This window comes from Trachurus japonicus, chromosome 15, assembly GCF_045865225.1.
Source record: "Trachurus japonicus isolate A0001 chromosome 15, Traja_1.0".
NCBI classification, from domain to species: Eukaryota; Metazoa; Chordata; class Actinopteri; order Carangiformes; family Carangidae; genus Trachurus; species Trachurus japonicus.
In genome coordinates, this window is record NC_140921.1 from 25,356,340 (window position 1) to 25,378,420 (window position 22,081).

The following is a 22,081-nucleotide window of genomic DNA, read 5'->3' on the forward strand; positions in this document are numbered from 1 at the left end:
TAACTTCAAGACAATTATGACATGAAACACATAAATGAGAATTTAGGGCTTTTTTTCTATTTCAGTTGTGGTCTGATGTTACTTTTAGAGGAACTGTAACGTAGACTAGGCACACTCCAACACAGACACATAGGCACATTGAACTTCATATTGGTTATTCTAAAGAAAAAAGAGCTTAGAGTCTCTCACACCATACTCTGTCTACTGAGACTCCCCTTCACTCCATCTCTTTCCCCTGGCAGTAATAGTAAAGCTGGGTGCCAAAGGTAATCTAACCTAGGAGACGAGCCGATAATAGCCGCATTGACAGAGTGCCTGTTTGTAATGAGAGACTGGATGAGGAGTCAAAGGTGAAAAATGAGTGTGATATTGAAGGAGGGAGAGGAAGCTGTAACAGGAGGTTTGTGTTTATCTGTGATTATTAGTGCACCTCAGAGCCAGAAATGAAAGAAGGTTCTGAGACCTAGATAGAGGAACACAGAAATGGTGGATTTCCATCGGGCAGGATACCATTCTGTAAGCAGCTGGGGTCACAATCTGTGATGTGGGGACGATGCCAACTGTGTTTCCAAATGACACGCCTGATATCTCGAAAGATGTTGCTGCACTGGTAGTTTGATGATGTGCTGGTGGCCTTTTGCTGGTCACTTGTGTGTCCACAGATATTGTCAAGTCATATTTTGCTGTGATGTGAGTACAGTCTTGTTTAAGGCAAAGAACATCATGCAGTCATGTCCAAACAGTTTCCATGAGCTGTGAGGAAATACAAATCTTTTTAGCTGAGGCTGCCAACTACGAAGGAGTCCTGGAAACCAAACTGGGAAGCTTGTCACACTTAATTTCAATAATCCTTTGTTGATATTCTATGTCCTACCAGCACAATACAATTTTTCACTAACATCATCAGAATCCACAGTAAAGCTCATAATTGCCTGTATACATAGTAAAATGTCTAGGCTCATTTAGAATTCATATGATGTCATTTAGTAGTTACAGTAGAAAAAAGCTTTTATTTGACATTTCATCACTGTAAAGTCAGAATTGATCTATCCAAATAAAGTGAAGCTAACCTGCCTGGAGTAGCTCAGAAGAATAAACAGAAGCCATGTCACTTAAAGAATGCAGACAGTGTATTTAACGTTGTCTATTGGACAGAAAGACTCCACTACCTCAGACAGAGAGTTCTCCAACAACAAGACGGAGCCGTTAAAACAACGTCTTTAATGTGATGTCCAGGGTCATCACAATTGTTCCAGAGACTTCAGCACGGCTGGAGTTTGGCACCGAGTTGTCCGCAGCTGTCAGCCTGCAGGTTTCCTATACGGCAGCGTCACATGAGCTGTTGTAACCTAACCTGGGACTCCTTTATGGGCCTGGGAACAACAGCATGACGACTGTGTGTTATGGCTTTGAAGAGCAGGGGCCGAAGTTAGACAACTGTTGTGCAGATAAGTTGCATGAATACACATACACACAAAATCTGGGCACAGTGAGCTGAATGCTTGAAGGCTTAAACATGATCAAAAGATCTGCATATGGCATGAAGTGCAGTTTAGAGAGGGTTAGTAACTCGGTACCATGGTAACATTAATACATCTATCTTTTAATTTAATTTCAAAGTAACTGTGTTATGGTAGACTAAAATAAATTCTGACTAACACACAGTTGGAGAATTAATGTCAGCAGGAGGTGAGAAGGGGCCGTGAGTGCTGTCAGGAGCTCTGTTTTAAAGCAACTGCAATAAGCCAGTCTAATATCTACAATGTGATGTAGGAAACATGGAATCAAAGCCATGATTTGCCATGAACTGTGATTCATGATAATCCTCTTTTAAGTTTGTTTTTTAAAACTCGTGAAGAAATGCAGCCTAATTAAATCACCTTTGAGAAGGTTTTTTTTCTTCTTCTAAAGTCATTATGGGTTTTTTTCTCTCAATCAGCTTCAAGCTCACTTTTCTTTCTTCAGCTGTGTCTTGTTGCTCGTAAAGATAGACACATTCACAGCTGAGAGGTGTGCAGTACACTCCCTTACAGTGGGTTACTATGCTGCCTCATTAAGCAGCTGAAGATTTACTGCCTTGCTTAAGGGCAACTCAGCGGCGGTTTCTCTTTCACCACTAACAATTTCTGAGCGCTAAATTAGGCGCAAACTGCTCTGTTGATATGTCTCACCGTATGTTCTCATGGTTAAATCTGTAACTCTGACCTACTGGGTTTCTTAAGCCATTTCAGAGAAAACACTTACAGTCGTAGCTGACATATTTGTCAACTTGGGCTGAAGCGTAATAATAATAACAGCAGGGTTTCCACTGTGCCAGTGTGGAACCTGTGATTGCTATGTCATTTAGTCTGGTTCCTGCTTACATACTTGTGTCAGGGGAATTGTGAGTCATGTAAGCCTGAGGTATTTTATGTCACTTTGGAGAGTAACATCTGTGACTATCTGTCTCGCATTCTATTAGTCCAAATCCCCTGTTTACCTGGGTATTACAGGTAAAATGGAGATTATTATCCATTTCCTAGGAACTTGGTTACAGTAGAGAGTGAGCTCTGGCTCCTGTTGCATTCAAAATTACTGTGATTAGGACACATAATCCGCTATCACAAGGGAGTAACCACAATAGTTTGAACATATTCCACCTGACATTTAGTTCAGCCAGATCTCTGATTGGCACTTGATTAGCAACTAATCCATGTCATTATCTCCTTCACTGAAATTAGTTGAGTAGAAAATGCTGTCGTAAATCACAGAGGTGGAATTGCGGAGGGGCTTTGATCAGTGTACAGCCCTGAAAGCGCTGTGAGGAGAGAGGAAATATGTTGTTGCCATGGATACTACAAAAAATAGGTGATCGGGAGTATATGGCTTAATAGTTTGAGGGATACGTTTGCTTCTGTGCGGACACCACAACTCTCTGTAGGAGACTGTAAAACCTTTGGCTCCTGCTGCCTGACCTGCCCACAAGAAGAACTGTATGAGAAGGCAGTGGTTCAGCAGCAGTGCCCACATAGGTGCATAGGTCAGAGTGTAGGCCTACCGTTATAAAGACCTATTCCCCTCTGTTAGATTATGGACTGATATGCAGACTTCTCAGTATCCAGCCAGGTAGAATCCAGCTCAACCCTCCCCTCCCCTTCCTGCCCACCCTGTGCTGCCTCCTCTGGCTCCAGTCCTGAACCTAACCCTCAGAGGAGCGGAAAATAATTAGGAGAGAAAATTGCAGCTGACACTATTTCTGAAAAGCAGGGTATTGTAATGAGAGCAGAGCAGGTATTCATTGTGTCTGAGGGAGCGATTGAAAGCCCTTGGTTTGCGGGCTGCCTGGGAGAAGCCCAGGGAGAGTAAGCAGAGCTTTGCTGAGTCCCTTAATACATGTGGGAACGGAGCCTTGAGAGGACGAGGCAGAGGTGTCTTCAACAATGGCAGGAGCCAAGGTTACAGCTGAGTAACTAATTCAAACTGCTCCAGACTGACACACACTCACGCACACACACACTTGTATTCTTTGTCTCTCTCAATATGTCTCTCTCTGTCTTTCTCTTTCTCTCTCTCTCCCCTTGTTCCCATTATGAGTACAGAGGGACACCGTCCAGCCAGCGCTCAAAGTTATCTTCATTAGCTGTGCAGACTTGCTGGAGTGGCTGCTCGGGGAAGCTTTCTCTGAGCAAGGCACTCGGAGAAGATGAATAAATGTTTTGTCCCACATAGGGCCAGCCTAAAGCAGTGGCAGGGTGTAAGGAGAGATAGATGAGGTATTAACTTTTATATTTTTCAACGGGGGCTGAGGAAGCCCAGTAGTGGGGTGGACGTAAGCAGATGTTGCTGCCTGAATATTAAGCCTGTTAAATGAAATGTCCTCCATAAAGAAGCTGTAATATAGCACTGGGCGCTACCGATGTGCATCAGATTGCCATGCACATGTTCATAGGGTCTCTGTTTGTCCCATGACTGAGGGATAAAAGAAAGGTCGATACATCACCTTTCAGTTTCAAATTTGCATTTGAATATCACTGTTGTTTCCAAGTATGATGGAGAAGGGACACATGGGTTATGGATAATAACGAAACTTCAACTGCAAACTTTCAACAGTTTCAACAATGTCTATTTGAAAGATGATCAAAATTAAATAATATAATAACCTATAATAACCTAACCTGTAATAAAATAACCTATGATCAAAAATTATACAGGCTGTGTTAGGTTCCGTGTAAACAAGCAAAGCTGGCATTGAAAGTCTTTTCTCATGGTATCATAGCGGGATCTCGGTTTAAAAAGGCTTCAGTGTGTGAATCTGCATACAGTATGTGTCTTTCCCCCATTCCAGCTCTTCCTTCCACACAGACATTGATCTGGCTCTGTGACTGCCTCTTCTCGCAGTTTAATAGGAGAACAAAAAAAACAAAATCCTGTTCATACCTTTTATAGGGAAAGGCGAGGCGGAATAACAGTTCAACGTCCCTGCTGTGTAAAAGAGGCTTTAGTTCATGAGAATCTCTCTCTTAGTAATGTTGCCAACATCTATAATGTGGAAACCTGCAGGGAATAATTCTGATATCCGACTTAAACAAGAAAATTAATTGATGGCCAAATTGCATGTGGGTCATATCTCCACTTATGGGAACGCTGCTTTTAGTTGCTTAAATAATAGACATGAATATATTCACAATCAAGTCTTGATTGCCTCATACTCTGCAATTGAATTTGAAATGACAAAGTAGGCTTTTCTCTGTCTCTGTGCTTCCCTGCCCCTCTATATCTTTTTCTCAAACAAACAGAAATACACACTACTGCCCACAATGCATTTGTCGCACACCACCCTTTCTGTGAAGCAGTCTAAGAAAAGCAGGTAAATTAAATCTGTAGCAGCAGCAGCATCCCAGACTCTGGCAATCAGCCAGATCAGTTCAGCATCTTCCTCCCTGTTTACGGGCACTGTGAACAAATTTCCAGGCTTGTAGGGACTCGCTGACACTAGATGCACAATGACACACAGAGCAGCATCAGAAAAAGAGCTTCACAGTCACAGTGGGTTATGCAACCATGAACAGGAGAAGTGGCGAAATGGAAGCTGAACTATTATCTACAATCTCAGACTTCGGCTACTGAGATGAAACACAGACCCCAGTATGATTTTGCTCACTAGGTTCCTAAGGTGCTCATAGGTAAGAGATCAGCCATGCTTGGTAATGATGAGAGAAAATGTCTGGGGAAGATGGACTCCTTCGGGAACACTGCAGCTGGAGGAGGGTATTATTAAATTTTCCTAACCTGGCTGGCTTTATATGGCCATGAAAAGATCATAGTTTACTTTCCCCTCCTCACTGGAAGGGTTGAGGATACTTTTCTGCTCTTGAACTGTCTTGTGCTGCTGATCTCAAGTTGTAACAAGGTATTTTTCAAAGTGCACTCAAACTATTAGCGCAATTGATCGGTGCTCAAAGATATCATCTTTTTTCTCTTCCTTGAAAATATATTTTACTGCTTTACCAGTGTATTGCATCCCACTCTTCTATATATTATTTTCACATTAGTGCGCCTAAAAACCCACCATGCCAACTTTGTTGAAAGACTGATTTTAGTTGGCGTGTTTAACAAGAAGATGAGTCGTCTATCAGCCAATAAAATGACTGAGGATCACAAAGTAATTAGTACTTTAAAATGGCCAAATTTTAATGTGCAGTGTAGCAGCCACAGGATACGCAACCCTCAGTGTCTGAGATTTTCATATTACTTTCTGGTTTTGCTCCTGTTTACTGGTGAAAGTGTCATGAAGTCAGAAAATACAAGGTGTACAATATACTCACAGGAGCAAGCGTCTACAAAATCACTTTTCACAATGTTACAAAGGGCTAAAACTCACACTCCAGGTACATGTTATGGCTTTATTCTAGCCCTCGTGTGAACCTTCTGTGAGTGCCTTGGGACTCTTTCAATGTTCCATATCACACTGGGAAGGGAAACTGCATTTAGACGATATTCAAAAGCACAAAAAGCTAAACTCCAAATGCGTTCACATAGATTATATTAAAACAAAAATACAGCGTGCATCTATTATGCAAAGTGCATGCAAATACAGATACAAAGAGAGGAAAAATTTAATTTAAATTTCATTCACATGTAGGGTCAAACTTGAGTCACTGGGAGAAATCTATCTGTACCCGTTTGTAGGAATGGAGGTGTTTGAAAACCCTGACTGCCCTATAGTGCTGTGGGACACATGCAATAACAGGTGAACACATTACTTAGGCCGTAATTCAGTCGTGTAATAAAACACAATGGAAAAAGGCTCCGTTGTATGGGAGGAGTATGTTTATGCGTACATAAATGAGCTGCAAGCTTACAGTCCCCGAGCTTTCAGTTGAGCCTGTGCATTAAGCAATTCATGTTTGCGAGATGTTAAGAAGCAATTATGATGCAAATTACTGTGGCTGATGATCATGGACAATCTTGTTTGCACAGTGGATATTATAAAAATTCCAAGCCCACAGCCAGCACTACATCCGCTGTGTTGTGTTAAGTAGCTTTCATTGTCACCAGAGCGATCCCTCCTCATATCCACATCACTGTCAGACTCATGTTACTTTTTCGAAAAGCCATCAGGATTCGTCTCTGTCAACTGCCTGTCCCTCAGTCCATTAAAGATGATTGATAGAACTAGAAAATCTTCCGCCCAGCTGTTGTCGTTGACGCATCCCTGGGAAATTGAAAGGAGCTCAGAAAAGGACCATCCCTCATGAAAAGACCTTTTGTCTGTGCTGATGATGTGAAGCAAACTACATTTTTGAAGATAGTGTAAAAGCAATCTGCAGCCTTTTTTCACACAGTTTTGTGTTTCTTGGCTCCATATGTGAATAATTATTACATTACAGATGAAGACAGCGATTAGAGTCTCATTTTGTCCTTTATCAGGAAAAATACATTTAGATTATTTTATTTTAATCTGTTTTTCTGCTCCTTTCTTTCATCAGTTCAAAGTATGCAAACATTGGTTATCCTGCAGGCTATCTTAACTCTCAACCACTTTATCTTTGACAGATAAATCTAGTCCGGGGCTCACTCTCTCCATTGGCTGAGCCATTACAAAGAGAAACTAAGGAAAAGACATGTCTGTTTGTCCAACTGCTACTGTTCCTCCTGCTGGCTCTGTTATCCTCTAATGGCTTGTGAGGATTTTTACAGGACAACTTGAGGAGGATTTTATGATGTTTCAGTGTGATTGATAACATGCTCTTGGAGAGATGTCAGGCTTTCAGAGACGGATAATGTGGATTTCTATCTCTCTGCCTTCTTGTGTAAGACTTGCCATCAATCAAGTGTATCGCGGCCTTAACCCGGTAAAATTAAAACCTTAGGGGGGCGGGGGCTTGGGGTCTCCATAGAACCAGGACACACACATCAATAGGGAGTGCGACAGAATCGGAACACAGATCCACATCATAACAGGCTCACCGCAGAGAACAGGACAGATATAAGATTCTCACCAGCGGGCAGCCAATACAGTTAATGATCTCTCTGTATATTGCTGTTGACAGTGGAGAGGGATTACAGGAAGAACAGTCTCATTTTCATTGTGTGTGGAGGCGGCATTAGATCCTAGCCCAGCTAATTTCATTCCTGAGCTTGTCAATATTTACCAGCAACAGGCGCAGCACACTATGGCAGTCCCAATCTCCCTACAGAGAGGAGACACAGAGTTGGGGAGATAATTTGAGAACGAAGGGATTCAATAACCAGAAGCTGCTCGTGAAAATAATTTTCAGCTTGTTCTTGGTCCTGCTCCTGTCAATGGTTGTCTATTTTGACATGATAAAGCACTAATTAGTCCAACTGGTATCCAATATGTCATGTGCCTGCTTTTGTATTCTCTTCACATAGCTCTGACCTCTCTTTGTACATGTGTTTGTGTTTCAGTCGATGGCTGCATACACAAAGCGGCAGGGTCCTGTCTGTATGATGAGTGCCACTCACTGAATGGCTGTGACACCGGCAAAGCCAAGATCACCTGCGGCTATGATCTCCCTGCAAGATGTGAGTATCAGTAATTAATATGTTTATTGTTTGCCCTATGATGTGTGCACCAGTGCCTTGCAGGAATATTCTCTAATCAAAAGCGCTGCCATGGTGGGCTGACCGGCTAGCGAACATTAAGATTTAGTGGTAAACACTGAAGCAGTGAGACACTGTATAATCCAGCATTAATCTATATTGTTTTTATGAAAACGCCTCATTCATTCACACCTAAGATCCTGAACCAGCCCGAGGACTGCACTAGCATTGCATTGATGCAGAAAATCACTGCTAATGGAAAAATATTTTGTTTATAAAGATGATTTTAATTCATGTGTGCACTTGCACCATATTATAAATTCAGGTAATATTTTTTCTATGAAGTTTGGATAAACATGATTAAATTGCAAATGCTCACAGGTCTATGCACACATGTTCACACATTCTCTTGCACACCTGAGCATAATGACTGAAGTCATTGGTGTCCAATCCAGCAGAGTTAGGTGTTTTTAATGTCCAAAATAAAAACATTTTAATCATAATTTATTGGTTCTGAGAAACTAATTTGTAATAAATGGGGAGTTGTTATTGGGAGGATAATTAATATAATTGGTGCTTGCCGTATAGCTGAATGGGAGTGTCATCTGCACACAAACAAAGACATTAAGAGAGCTATTAGTTGCCTAATTTGATTGATTTTTCATCCCTGATTTATTCCATTAGCAGATCACATATTTCTTACTGTCACGCCAAAAATGATCAGAAGAGGAACAGCACTGCTGTCTTTGTTTTCTGTCTGTCATGCAAATCAAGTCTCAGAAAGTTTGTAGTGCCTGTATGTATGTGTGTCACCTCCTCTCAGAATTGAACACTTTTTGTCATACAGATTTCTGAGCTAATTTCTTGTGGTAAATGTCAGGAACACATGTGTCACTTTTAAAGTTTGACACAAGCTCCTTCCCTTGCAAACTTGAAATGGAAAACATGATGGGATGGAAGAAATGTCACTTGGTGTAATTCGGTCGAGACAAACGTCCCAGCAGTCCTAACCTAACCCTGAAGGATTTCCATGAGACAGCCAAGAGAAGACATTGAGGCCCAGATGAAATTAGGTTGTGTTAATACGGTATGTCGTAAAGATGTCAAACAAATGGAGCAGATAAACTGTGAGTCAGTCTTGTGGGCAGCCAGTTCAAGTGTCTGCACCGCCAAAACAGGGTGCACCATGACAATTTAATAACCTGCAATGTCACCTGGGAGCAATCACACTGCCACTGGGTGCTGTTATTGTAATTATCTCTGGGCAAAACACCTTCTCTGTGCTGATAACTTGTTATAGATTGTGAGGTTCTTCACCGGGAACAGTCAGTTCTTTTTTTGAACGTGATGTTATTTCATATTAGAGCTATCTTTACTCCCAGTCGGTATCATCTTCTTATCTTCCAACTCTGATCACTGTCATCATCAGTATTGTCTCTCTTGTCTGCTCTTGGAAACTGACAGCCGCTTGACTTTTCTGTTAGTACTCAGCTCTGACAAGAGATCTCACACGTTCCCAAAGTCTATCCACTGTTTGGATTTGTTCTTTTTTCATTAATTTCCATCTCTGACTTATTTGTTCCACCTACGCACACATTATAAAGCTGCCGTGACTGCAAACAGCAATCTACTCGATTTATGAAATCTTAAATAATAGTCTGTCCACCTACCACTGAACAGAGTAAACAAACAAGACAACACAGTTTCATATTTTGAATTTTCCTACATCCAGGGATGTTTCATGTACTGTAGGTGTAACAAGAAGGGCTAAAGGCTTGTCGTGAAATGGCAGTGTTTTATTGAAAGTTAATGTTATGCTAAGAGCCTTTTGCTGTGGGTGAAGCCAAATGCAGAAAATGATTAAAACTGACATAAAATTAATTTTGCTATTTGTATAATCAAATAAACAAACAGCGTCATATCATTATTCAGAGTAGATGGATTATCATGATTACTGACAGAGGTGAGTACTGAAGCTATGCAAAGCAGTGTTATATTCATAACAAGCAATTAAAACGCTACATAGCAGCTTTTCTGCTCATAAACAGGAATTGAATGCGCTTTGAGAAAATCACTGTCTAAACTCGTAGCTACATTCAGAGTTGCTTTTCACATCTCATTGTTTTGTCTGTCAAAAGAGAGACAGCTCAAATATTATTATGGTCATAGTGGGTGTTTGGAAAATAAAACATTTGGTGATGTTATTACTGCTTTCACAGATTAATTTCTATGGATTGTCAGATGTTAAACACGAAGACTTTCACATTGTAAAACAGCACTACCAAATCCTGAATGTTGGGAAGTAGCTGATGTAGGCAAAGAACAACTGGACCAACCAGGTCTTGTGCATAAAATGGAATAAAACGTGGTCATGTCAACTACTGATTACACTTTTACAATTCCAACCACAAAGATTATTCTTTTTTTTAAATGTATCTACAAAATGTCATGAATGTGGGCCACTCTGTGCGTATTCTCATTGCATGCAAAATTGCCCCTGCTGACGCATATTTGCAGATGGTGGCTCATCCACTCATCCAAGTCTGAGAAGAACACAGCCAGATGGACCATTTACTGTTTACATCTTGGCAAAGCCCAATATTTCCATGTGGGCATTCTCTTTCCAGTTTTGCCTGAACATTAGGCAGCTTCTCACATTTTTTATAAACACAAATCTCTCAGAGGAACACACTCTACTTTGGGGACCCCTCTCGCCGGAATTCATTCCATTGCTTATAATTGGAAGTAAGTAAGTCTCAACCCAAAATAATGCAGGGCAAGCTGTAAATCATTTTTGCTTTTAATTAAAATTTTGAGATATAGGTTGGGCTTCATACCGTACCTCCAGCAGTCATCCAATGACTTAGCCAACATTGTGCGGGAAAAAAAAAAATACGCTAACGTTGTGCAGGGAAAAAAAGCCATCCATCACACCACAAACTTAGCCATTTCTTTTGGTCATCCAGGGGTTTTTGGGGTCTTAAGTGTTTTTTGACAATATCAACCATAGGTATCATATGCCATTCAACAAAGGATTGCTCTGGTAGGTGTTGTTGTTTTTGTAAGAAACTGAGAAATTGCAGTTTAAACCTAATACTCAAAATAACCGGTAAGCAATAAAACGCTTCCTTGCGTCCTGGAAAACTACTTACTGCCCGCAGGGAAAAGGGGAGTTGATCTGAAATCAGAGTTGTCCTTGTTAGGAGATTTGATGTGCTGAGGCAATGGAAAATGACCCACCCCATCTCAGCCTTTTTTTTTTCTCAAGACAAGAAAATTGCTCTCCATTACATCCCACTAAGCAGTTTAGGCTGTGAATCCCAGTGGCAAATGAGCTTTTCCTTTAAGAGGTCCAAGCACATGTGGGACTGATTATTATGGGCTGGCCCAGGATTATTAATCAATGACAGTAATTACCCACCTACCATAGCGGAAAGACTAAAAAAAAACTGTCTGTTCTATCAATCTGACAAGGAAATTGTCTACTTGCCCTCGTGTTAGACAAGTTAACTCATCTGTTCATAGATTCATGATAAAATGAAAATAGAATGTCAAGTATAACAAGACACACATATTTATGACGAGACTGCTGGACGATGTGTTGCCATGTTGTCCATGATTGTTCCATTATCACCATTTAAATTTAAAGTATAAAGTGTGCCCAAAAAGTGACCAATTAATACATTAGGATAGGATTCTCATCATCACAAAGGGAACTACGGACCGGTAGAAAGGCTGAAATGGAATAAACTGAAGGCATTGTACTGTAACAGCACACAGGACTAATGATTGCTTTACCCTCCATGTCCTTCGAATTCATACTGAGCTCAAAAGATCTGCCTTTGGCTCCCTTCCACCATCCACCTGGATGAACTCACTAGAAAGCATTTTAAAAAGTAATTTGTCCATCTTTTTAAATTCCTAATCACTAACCTTTTCATTTCTTTTAGTGCCTGCTTTAATTGATTTTTGTTGTTACATTATTCATTTGTTGTATTGTTTGTTTTGATTGACATTCTTTAACAGTATGATTTAGTATAGCCACTGACTAACTTGAGCCATAGCTCTTTAAGTATTTTTTTCTGTCAGTGAATGTTCGGTATGTCCATCAGTGTTGTGGCTGTCCACAGCAAATACGCTTGTCCTTCTATCACCTGCAGTTGTTTTGTGCCATTTAAACTGCTTGTGTTCATTATACTGCGGCTCTGTATTCTTGTGCGTAGATACGACCTGTGAGCATTTGCTATAGACTGTTTTTTTTTTTGTTTTTTTTGTTTTTTTTACAAGATTCATAAAACACTTGGATAGTGCTGCATCTTGTCAGACGATATCCAATAGTTCAAATAGCATCTTTATAGCTTTCACCTTATAAGATGCAGTGAATGAGCTATGTGAATGACTGTCTGCTGGAATTGTCCAACATGGTTGCTTCGCTGGCTCAGTACTTTAAAAGCACAAAAACCATTTTGCATGACGTTTATGCTAGTGGCATTATATCCATTATGTGTTTTCAGGCCAGATATAAGAGGCCATTTAACAAACAGGGAAAGTGAACATGTTGATAGTGTGTTATCACGGGATCCAGCTTTTTTCTGGAAGGGAAGTAAAGTAGAATCAAAAGAAGCCTTTGGAGGTATTTTTCACATCCTGAATATTAACATGACTTTCAACCTTTGAAATGTATCATCTTATATTAAACATGGCTACTTTTATATACACTATATGTGTCTTAATTTTAATCAAAAAGAAACAATTAATATCTCAACATTTATTTAGAATGATAAACTTAATTCCTCTGCAAATTAATATGTTTTAAGCCTTTAGGCAGAGACTGAATAAGAGAATCTGTCCCTTGTCCAATGAAAACAAATTTGTCACTGAACAGCAGTAATCTTAAAGCAGATATCAGTGGCACGGCCGTTTCGGCTAATGCTGTGTTCAAGGCAGGCTTTTGAAACCGTAAGTTACAGCTTCAAGTCACAACTACGACTTGGTAGCGTTCCAGGTAACCCGTAGCTCGTGTTTTTACCGTCCTGTTGTCTGTGAAAGTTCCCTATAACGGCCACTCGTAACTTCCGACCCGTGAACTCGTACCAGATCGAACTGGTATGACTTCACAGGAAGGAAAAACACAAAGTACGAGTTTCCTTGAACGCACCATGAGTTAGCAGCCCCCGCCCTTGTCAGGCATCAATTGGTCCTCGTGCTACGTCACCACATTCACGCGCATCCCTTGGCTGCACACACAGCCCTTCATGCCGTTCTCTCCCCTCATTGGATAACACTTGTATCCCACAAGGAAAATTTTCTCCTCGGGTTACAGCAGAGCAGAGTGACGGAGAGACTCGTGTTTAGGCTGAAATACTTCATGTAAGTGATTGCTGACGGAAAATAGGACTATTTAGGACTTATATTAACAAAAACATTCCACTGATATCTGCTTTAATTTGTATTCTCAGTCTTGTTTATTGTACATAGTGAGACACCTTGTTTTCTGTGCATAACAAGGTGTTGCTGGTATCTGAATGTGTGACACATCCGAGGATGATCTGCAGTGACTGAACTCTACAATTGAGTTGTCTGAATCTTATCGTTATTATGCTGGTCCACAGGTCCACACTAATAACATTTAACAGAGACCTTGCAGGTTAATCTGCATTTGCACATTTCAGCCCTAGCTGTCACAGTAGACCTAGAAGGTATTTAGAGTTCAAACTGGAGGTCTGCTTGAGAAAGTAAAATCCCACAGGAACTTTTAGAGAGGCGTCGGTTGTTTTCACTCCATAGTTTCATCTGAAATCTTCTACCCAGTTTTGTTTTCCTCCCCAGGGCTACTTTAGATTGACAGTTCAAAACGTTTGTACTGTTTATTGTTTGTGTTGCCTCTCTCCCTCCTACACATTATTGCTTGAGTTCTAAGTTTATGCTTTAAATAATGAATCATATTTGGATACAAGAAAGAAGGGCCAACATTTTGTTTTATCATGTTGCTGTCATAACAGTGCATTTAAAGCTCAGTTAATTACACATGATTTCCCTTTTCTTGAGCTTCCACCTTGCAGTTACAAGAAGAAATCAGCTATACCTTCACATGTACAGTGAATCAATTTCCTTCACGTGCACTGCATGAATTCTTTATCCGTTTTTTATCTCATAAATGTTTTCTAATCTCAGTTAGTAGAGAAAATATCTGCTGTCCCCTCAGAGAAATGGTGCTCATTGGGATTCATATGGAGCTGCTTTTCACGCTGACTTATCAGTTGTAAGGTTATAGATTTCAGCCTTTGGAGTACAGCCTCCACCCAGCCCACTTTGATAGTGTGGAGACACAACCTCATCCATGCGGCATCGAACTGCTGGCAGACTCTTTGATTACTCTCTAATCTAAAACTGGATGTTAAGTGTTTTGAGCACACTCAGCTGGCTCTCTGTCTCTACAATGACCGGGCACTTCCCTGCACTTCTCCAGTGTGCACTCGGGCTTCAGTAGAACAACACACAGCTCACTCATTTTATTTATTTTTGGCTGGAACTGCCACGGCAGGGCTAGCTGTGTGTCCATGACTGCCTGACTAATAGAGCTGAGTGATCATAGTTTCGCCATTGTTCAGCCAAATGTCACAAGATTAAGGTGGAATTTCCCCATTGGCCATTGCTCGTTTCTGTAAGTGTTGCACGAACAGCGTGTAGTCCACCAACCTAATAGTAGGATTGACCTAGTATACACTATGGCTGCATCTGCTGCCACACAATGCTGCTGGCCTCCTGTTTTTACTGAATTAGACATTATGTGTAACCATATGCACTAATGTATTTATAGTTTCATGGATTTGGAGTTTAAATATACATGTAGATCAGTATATATTTTACATTTATCTTGGGAGAGACTTCAACATACACTATAATGTGTGTATTCTTAGCGAGTCATTGCAATAGATATTAGTGTCCTTCAGCTTTCTTTGCTCAAACAGCTACTCTACTCACTAAGGCTATCAAGTTGAAATTAAGGTTATCGGCGCATTCAATCAAGCTCATGCTCATCCACTCATACAAAGTGATATATTAAGCAATGACTATCATGAGACCTTATGATATCAGATTTACCAGGTTCATTTTCATAATTTCGTAGTCATCATAACATTGTCATTCTTCAACCTAATAACTCTTGACCTAATTGAACAAGTGCAGGATAGGTTTTTTTTTTTTTTTTTGGTGTCCTTATTCCTGATTCTCCCGTGAATTACTGCCACAATAGATGATACTAATCAGCCTGATGACAAAGCTGAATAGCTTTAATAAATATGGCAGCTGTGCTCATGCAGCAGAGATCCAGCATTGTTAGTGCAGCAAAGTTTTTGATAGCTGCTTCAGATGTTTATTTAAGCATCCGTTTTTTTTAGTATTTTTGGTTGCAAGCTCCAGTGGAACTTATGGGACCATAGTTAGACAAAACACCTCTGGGAGACGCACTATAGTTCAGTTCACCTCCTTCTTTATCTGCTGCTCTCTCTCAGCTGCAAAACGGGAGTCTCTGGTGTTTACTGTAACTGCACCTGTGCTAATAATACTAATCATCAGCCTGTGATAAATTCTTTCTCCCTGATAGCATGAAGAATCTTTCCCATGCCCTATTTAATCGGGGAGACCAGGCCGTCTGTTCCGTCTCTCTCCACTCAGCAAACACAGATAAATCACAGCAAAGTACCCACTATTAGTAAGTGACATATAGCTCATTCTGATTAAATTACCCCCAGAACATTATCATTCTGCTGTGCCTGTTTATCAAAGCAGTCTCCGCCCCATCATCATTATGTGGAGCGGAGCCATCGGACAACCCATAATTTGTTAATTTGGGTAAAATTTGTTGTCTATGACGGAGGATTTAGTCTTGCTAAAGGAGTTGTTTCGAAGAAGATCTCTCACTCTTTACATCAAGTTTGATGCCATTGTTTTAATGCATTTTAATGAGCCCTGCAGCATCAGCAGTAGAGATATAATTCAAATTGTCATAATTTACTCTTGACAGTTGAAGTCTGAACTTGACACCTTTTCAGACTGACCACTATAAATATTGTACTTGGTACATGGAGTTTTAAAGGGTCCCATAATCCCAGGAGGTCATTTGAATTGTCAAGGACATGACTGTAATCCTCCAAACCTAAAAAAATAAATATTTTTTTATATTTTAAGATCTCTGTGCAACAGCAGTGCATTGGTAACTTTGTTATCCTTGCTTTTCACAAATGAAATGGCTAACATGGCAGACAGCTGAACAGACTGTACTTTATCTCAACATAATGGATCAAACAGGCACAGTGTGACTGTTACAAGGTGCTTTTTTTTCTCATTTTGAATTCAAGGCTAGAGTGAAAGAAATCCTTTGTTGTAGTAGATAAATTAGTAGGGCTTAACTCAACCCTGGTGGCCATCACAGTTTCAGCCACACACACAGTGCTAAATCAACATCTTCTCGACTGCTCACTGTTAGCACTCACGTCGTAAATGTCACTTCATCACTCCATGCTCACTCCATTTACCAGACGGGCTATACCTCAGACTTTCTCAGACACTTTTGATTGTTTTAGTGTTTTTGTCTGGCACTTCAGTCACTCAGTCCATCACTTACTATAATATTAAGAAAATATAGTTTTAAATGTAAAAGTTGTAGTTTATGTTGCAATTTGATGATCGTCTTTCATCATCATTATTAAAATTGCAGATAAAAAAAAAAGTATTAGTTGGATGAATGGTGAGCAACATTTCTCACATAAAAATAATGAAACTTGGATGCATAATAGATAATGGTCAGACCTTGCTTTTGGGATGAAATTTTAAGCTGTTTGTGGTTATGCACTCCAAGAAGAATTAATGGTTGAATAAATTATGAAAAGGGAGATTGGATATCAAGAAGAGACCAGATGTTTTTTTGTTTTTTGTTTTTTTTAAACATTATTTATGAGAGAAAAACACCCTCTGCTTCTCCAGACTAATCAGCTCCCTTTCTGGCTTCTCACCGGGTGTAATGGGTGCACTCTTCAAGAACAGAACAAACCTAATTTCACTGCTCATCTGTGAAGGCCCAAGTAGTCCTCTATGTTCCTCTCTTTTCAGGTATTTGTGTTTCTTTTGTTGGCTAACCTGTCAGTCTTCCAGGCCTCTTGAGGACTGGAGTAATTTGGTAATTTTGCCTAAACGGTGATACTGTAATTATGTGGCATCAGCTGCCTAGCTGTCAGTGGGACGGCCAATGGTCATTCATCACCAGGAAACTAGAAGGGGGGGGTGGCATTGTGAGTGATTGGGTAAACACCAGCAGAAAGAAAGTGTGGTGGTCTTACCCCCCAAAAATGGCTGAAAATAGGAGGTGAGAGGCCTTTGGAATAATGGGGTGCAGGAGCGGCTACAGCATGTGTGGCGGGCTGCTTGCTTGGTTGAGACAGGGAGGCAGCAAGGTGTGCCTGAGCTCCAGTGATGCATCAGGAGGGGGGTTGTGGGTGGCAGATGAGGTGGGTCCACTGGAAGGTCAGGTTTGAAGTAAAATGTGGCAGCAGCTCTAATGCATTCCTGCCTTCCCATCACACACTGCTCCCATCTGTCCACGAGGATTCCCAGCTTAATGAAGGCTGTCGTTATAAAGGGACCCACTGGTGGCACATTTACACACAGAGTGAGAGCCATCACTGCTGAAGTGATACGGCTGCCAATTCCTTTATTATTTTTTTGATTTTAATATTAAATTGTATTGTCTCATTGCACAGTATCACAGCACATTCTCGTTCAGATTGTGTTTGTAGATGGATGAAACAAAATTTCTATATGTAATGTTACCTCACCAAATAAAAGGGCTACTAAACTAATTTTAACCTGATATTCATCTCTCATCTCCAAATCCTACAGTGGTGGCTGCAGGACTGCAGGGCTTCTAATCTATCCATTTAATAATGTGTCATTTGAAACTGATCTGAAATACTAAATACCTTAGCACCCCAAATCTACTGAGTCAGTGTATTCGAGATTGTGTTTATCATGTCAATAAGACTAAAGAAAATAGTTTGCACTTTAACCTTAATGAGATATTTCAGTTACATTTGACATTTTGTTTATAGCCTCATAGGGGTTGCTGAGCAATTTGATGTAAAATCGATCAATAGCAATGTCTTTCACAAATGGCTGCTGAGTCAGGAAGCATAATATGAAGTCCCTCGAAATAGACATTCAAGCCAATGTGTTTGTGCTATTTATTCAGTTTATATATAGGTGCAGGCAGACTGAGGCCACAGACCATTAAAAAAGGAATTATTTGTCTTTTAGGTGAGGGGCTATTTTTTGGGGGACACTGACACCAATATCTCTCAATATCTGGCTGTCCTTAATCATATTTAATTAAATGCTCTATTTTGACTATTGAATGTCTTGCTGTAAAAACAGCACTGTGGTGTTGAGCAGGGCTTCAGCCTTGTTGACTGAGTAGCACCGATTCCTGAGGCATAATTGTGCTCAGTTTATGGGTAACACTAGCATGTCTCCACTGTTGACAGTGTTGTTGTCTCAGGAAGAAAACCAAAGTTTCAATCTGATGGCTTTGTTTACCTTTCATCTAAGACTAAGGATAAAAACTAATTAAGAACAGGGAGTAACAAACTCCTGTAGTGCCATTTTCACAGCTAATTATGCATGAATACAGCCTGCCTAAATAGTTGCTCCCTAGTCTTTGATGTTCTTTTCACTAAATTGCTATGGTTACTTCTGCTCATTAGGCTTTTAAGATTGTAAACGTTGACAGGTTTTGTCTCCTTGTTTTTCTCTTCCCTTTGGTGATTGCCTCTGCTGAAGATACAAGCGGACAGTCACTGGTAGCCAGTTAGTAAACTATGTGCTGCTTTACTCTTAAATAATATCATGTGACCTGTGTATATCCCAGGTTGCCATTCTTGGTTTTAATGTTGTAGATTTAGATCTGTGCTGTGGTCCTTAAAATCCATTAACCTTCCCATAAAAGTGCATATGGCTCTCTATAAACCCTAATGGGGAAAGGGACCAATACACGGGAGCATATGTGTGCTTTCCGGGGCACCACTTGTGAGAAATACGGAAATGAGACTCAATAAAGAGGCAAATAAAACTTTTTTTTGGATAACTTTACGGTGTTGGGGGTTTTCCCAGATTTAGGCCCACTTTGGTTTAAGTGCCGTCTCAATCAATATGTTCCTAGGAAATTAAAGTCTGTATACCAGCGTGTAGATTTGATGGTTTGAATCTCTAACCTTTTACTAATGGTTTTTTTTTATAACCCTGACCCTATTATTGTTCACATAAAACAGTTTTAGGCTACATCTGTACAGCTGTATGTTTCAAAGTAGCTTGTTTTCAGATTAATTATGTATATTAAGATTTTGTTTGTTTGTTACTTTCTTCTGGATTGTTTAAAATAGATTAGATTTCATATCTGGCAGCAGTAAGAGATCTTCAGGATGGTATTATAGTATGTAGGGTGTTTAATCACACGTAACAATAATCAAGGGGAAAAATTGAGAAAATAGTCCATTTTTGAAGTTGCTATTTGCCTAGAGCAATGAAACATGTAATTGTTTCTTTATATAATCACATATATCAAGGATTTATTTTGCAATGACTTTACACTGATTATAAACCAGGACATGTTTGCTCAGGCAAGCAAAAGTTAGAAAAACATGTGTTATGGTGTTCTTGCTATCATGCTGCCTCTGTTACCCAGGTTGTTTTAAAGGCATTGCAAGGTGAGAAATGGCCCTGTGGCAAGTAGTTTTATGGTGATCACCTTGTTCGTTGCTCTGGCCAGGAGACCAGTGAGTGTAATGGATCTGTTGGGAGCCCTCAGTATGGATTTATGAAAGTGCAGCGCTAGAGGGAAGGATCAGTTACCTGCCTCTGTTTTCAACAGACCAAGAGACAGCAATGAATAATATCAGAAAGCTAATCCAAGATGACATGTTTCTGATATACACATGGATTGTTTGTGGCAGTTGTTGCTGCTCTATGACATTTGCTCACCGAGCACTTCTCTCAGCTTTAAATGTTGCATTTTTAATTGGGAAACAAAGCACTGCTATGAAAGTATGAAAGTTTGCCATCTTCATCCCAAATTATTGTGCACATGGATTTGCACAACCACAGTTCATCATGATATGCAGCACATGACTGTGCACTGCAGGGAAGCAGGACGTGTTGGTAAAGGTCCCCTCCATGTGTGTGGTGGTTAGGTTGGCAGGGCAAGCAGGGGGAGCGTCCGGATCAAGTTTCCCCCTCCTGCTGTCTAATTATTGACCCATCTGGTATTGTCTTTTCAATTGTTTCAATTATGATGGCACTGGTGTTGCTCAGCACCCTGGCGTCAAGGCATGCATAATTCATGCCCAACACCCTGGACTCCACTCAGAGCTGTGGGTTTGAGCTGAATGTCAATACTGCCTCATGCCCCCAGTGAAGCAGAGGGTTGTCTGTATCGACAGCAGGGCAGATAAGGAGAGCAAAAGCAAGTGCAGCCAAAGACAGTGGATACTGATGCTATCATTGAGTGTATAGGTGAAAGGAATTTCTTCTTGACTGTGTGTCTGTGTTTGGGGACATATTTCAGACAATACACCAGATATTTGGGGATGGCTTGTCAAATTGTGTCCCCTATTGGAAAAACACAGATTTTTGGGTCGGTAGTTAAGGTCAGGGTTATCTGAAGATCAGGGTTAGTTTAAGGTTCAGATTGGGTCAAGGGAAGTCATTGATAGGGTTAGAGCATGTCTCCAGGAAATGAAGGCGAGGCTCAGTACTGTAATGACAAAAGACGAAGGCAAACTGTGTGTGTGTGTGTGGATTTGTGCTTGTCGTTGAAAAGTAAGCTGTCTTCACAGCTTGTGTTTGCTATCGCCTGATATGTGACCTCATTATCGTCACCCTCAGACCTTAGAATCAATAGTGTTCAATTACTCATGAACCACAGGCACAGCACTGTTTACTATAGGAGATCAGAGCCAACCAAGGGTTAACTCTCTCAGCATGGAATGACTTCAGCGCTCAAACCGCCCCTCCCATCACACTACTGTACAGAGGCTGAGAAAAGGTAAAAGTCAATCAAGAGGAAAAGGTTCAGGGAGTGTGACTGTTCATTAAGAGGTGTGAAGATGAAAGGAAGAAGGGGTCACATTTTTGACAACCTGCTGTAATGGAGGTGCTTCTGGGAAGGCAGTACATGACATCTCTAAAATGTGTCATTACTGGATGCCACTGGCAGTTGTTTACCTCCAGATTGGAGCTCAGCAGATGATCAAAAGAATCATATTGTTCACAGTAACAGGCTTATCCACCACTGTCCTGACAAGACATTTTGTTATGACTCGTGAGATATAGGACGTATTCATGTTTATGCAGTCTGCATGAGCAGTTAAGTCCATCACCACCATCTGTTTTGTTGTTAAAATATAGTTCAATAGCATTAAAGTAGATTTCTTTTGCATGTCCATTTTTTCATTCCCATTATCATGGTGGTGATTGAAAGACCTAATAGATATGGCTCAATCTGTATTCATACAGTGACCTCTCTCAACAACTCCCCTTCAATTGCAGAGGTGCTCTCATTCACACTGGCCTACTGGCCTTCAGCTCTGTCTCTGGTCCCCCTGTAGTCATGGAGGATGTGCACAGAATAAGCTGTCAGAGCTATAACAAGACGGAGATTTCACTCTGCTAAATGCATCTCTCAAGAGCTCAGCCTGCAAGAGCTAAATGATGCCCCTGCCTTTAGGGGACAACTTCACACAGGGAATATTAACATTTTGCACCTCATTCAAGGACATCTGTTTAAGTGAAAAATTCATTTTCTGGGGTGCTGACAATCCAAAATCTCCCCCAAATTAAAAAGATTATAAATTTTTTAAAAAGCACATTTAAAAGCAACCAATGTTGACCAAAGTGCTGTACAATTCAATGATCACAATTACAAACAAAGTGATGTAACCATGGCTAACATGGCAGGAAAACTGAGATTAAAACAAATGGACATACA

General features: G+C 40.4%; 1 protein-coding gene across 3 annotated transcripts in view; it reads left to right on the plus strand.

Moving 5' to 3' along the window:
• macrod2 (mono-ADP ribosylhydrolase 2) overlaps window positions 1-22,081 on the plus strand; it is a 394,808-nt gene that overhangs the window by 151,326 nt on the left and 221,401 nt on the right. For all 3 annotated transcript variants that reach the window (XM_085800746.1, XM_085800747.1, XM_085800748.1), the window contains exon 5: window positions 7,912-8,028. In XM_085800746.1, coding sequence (XP_085656872.1) covers window positions 7,912-8,028 — 117 coding nt within the window. The remainder of the gene's footprint in view (window positions 1-7,911; window positions 8,029-22,081) is intronic.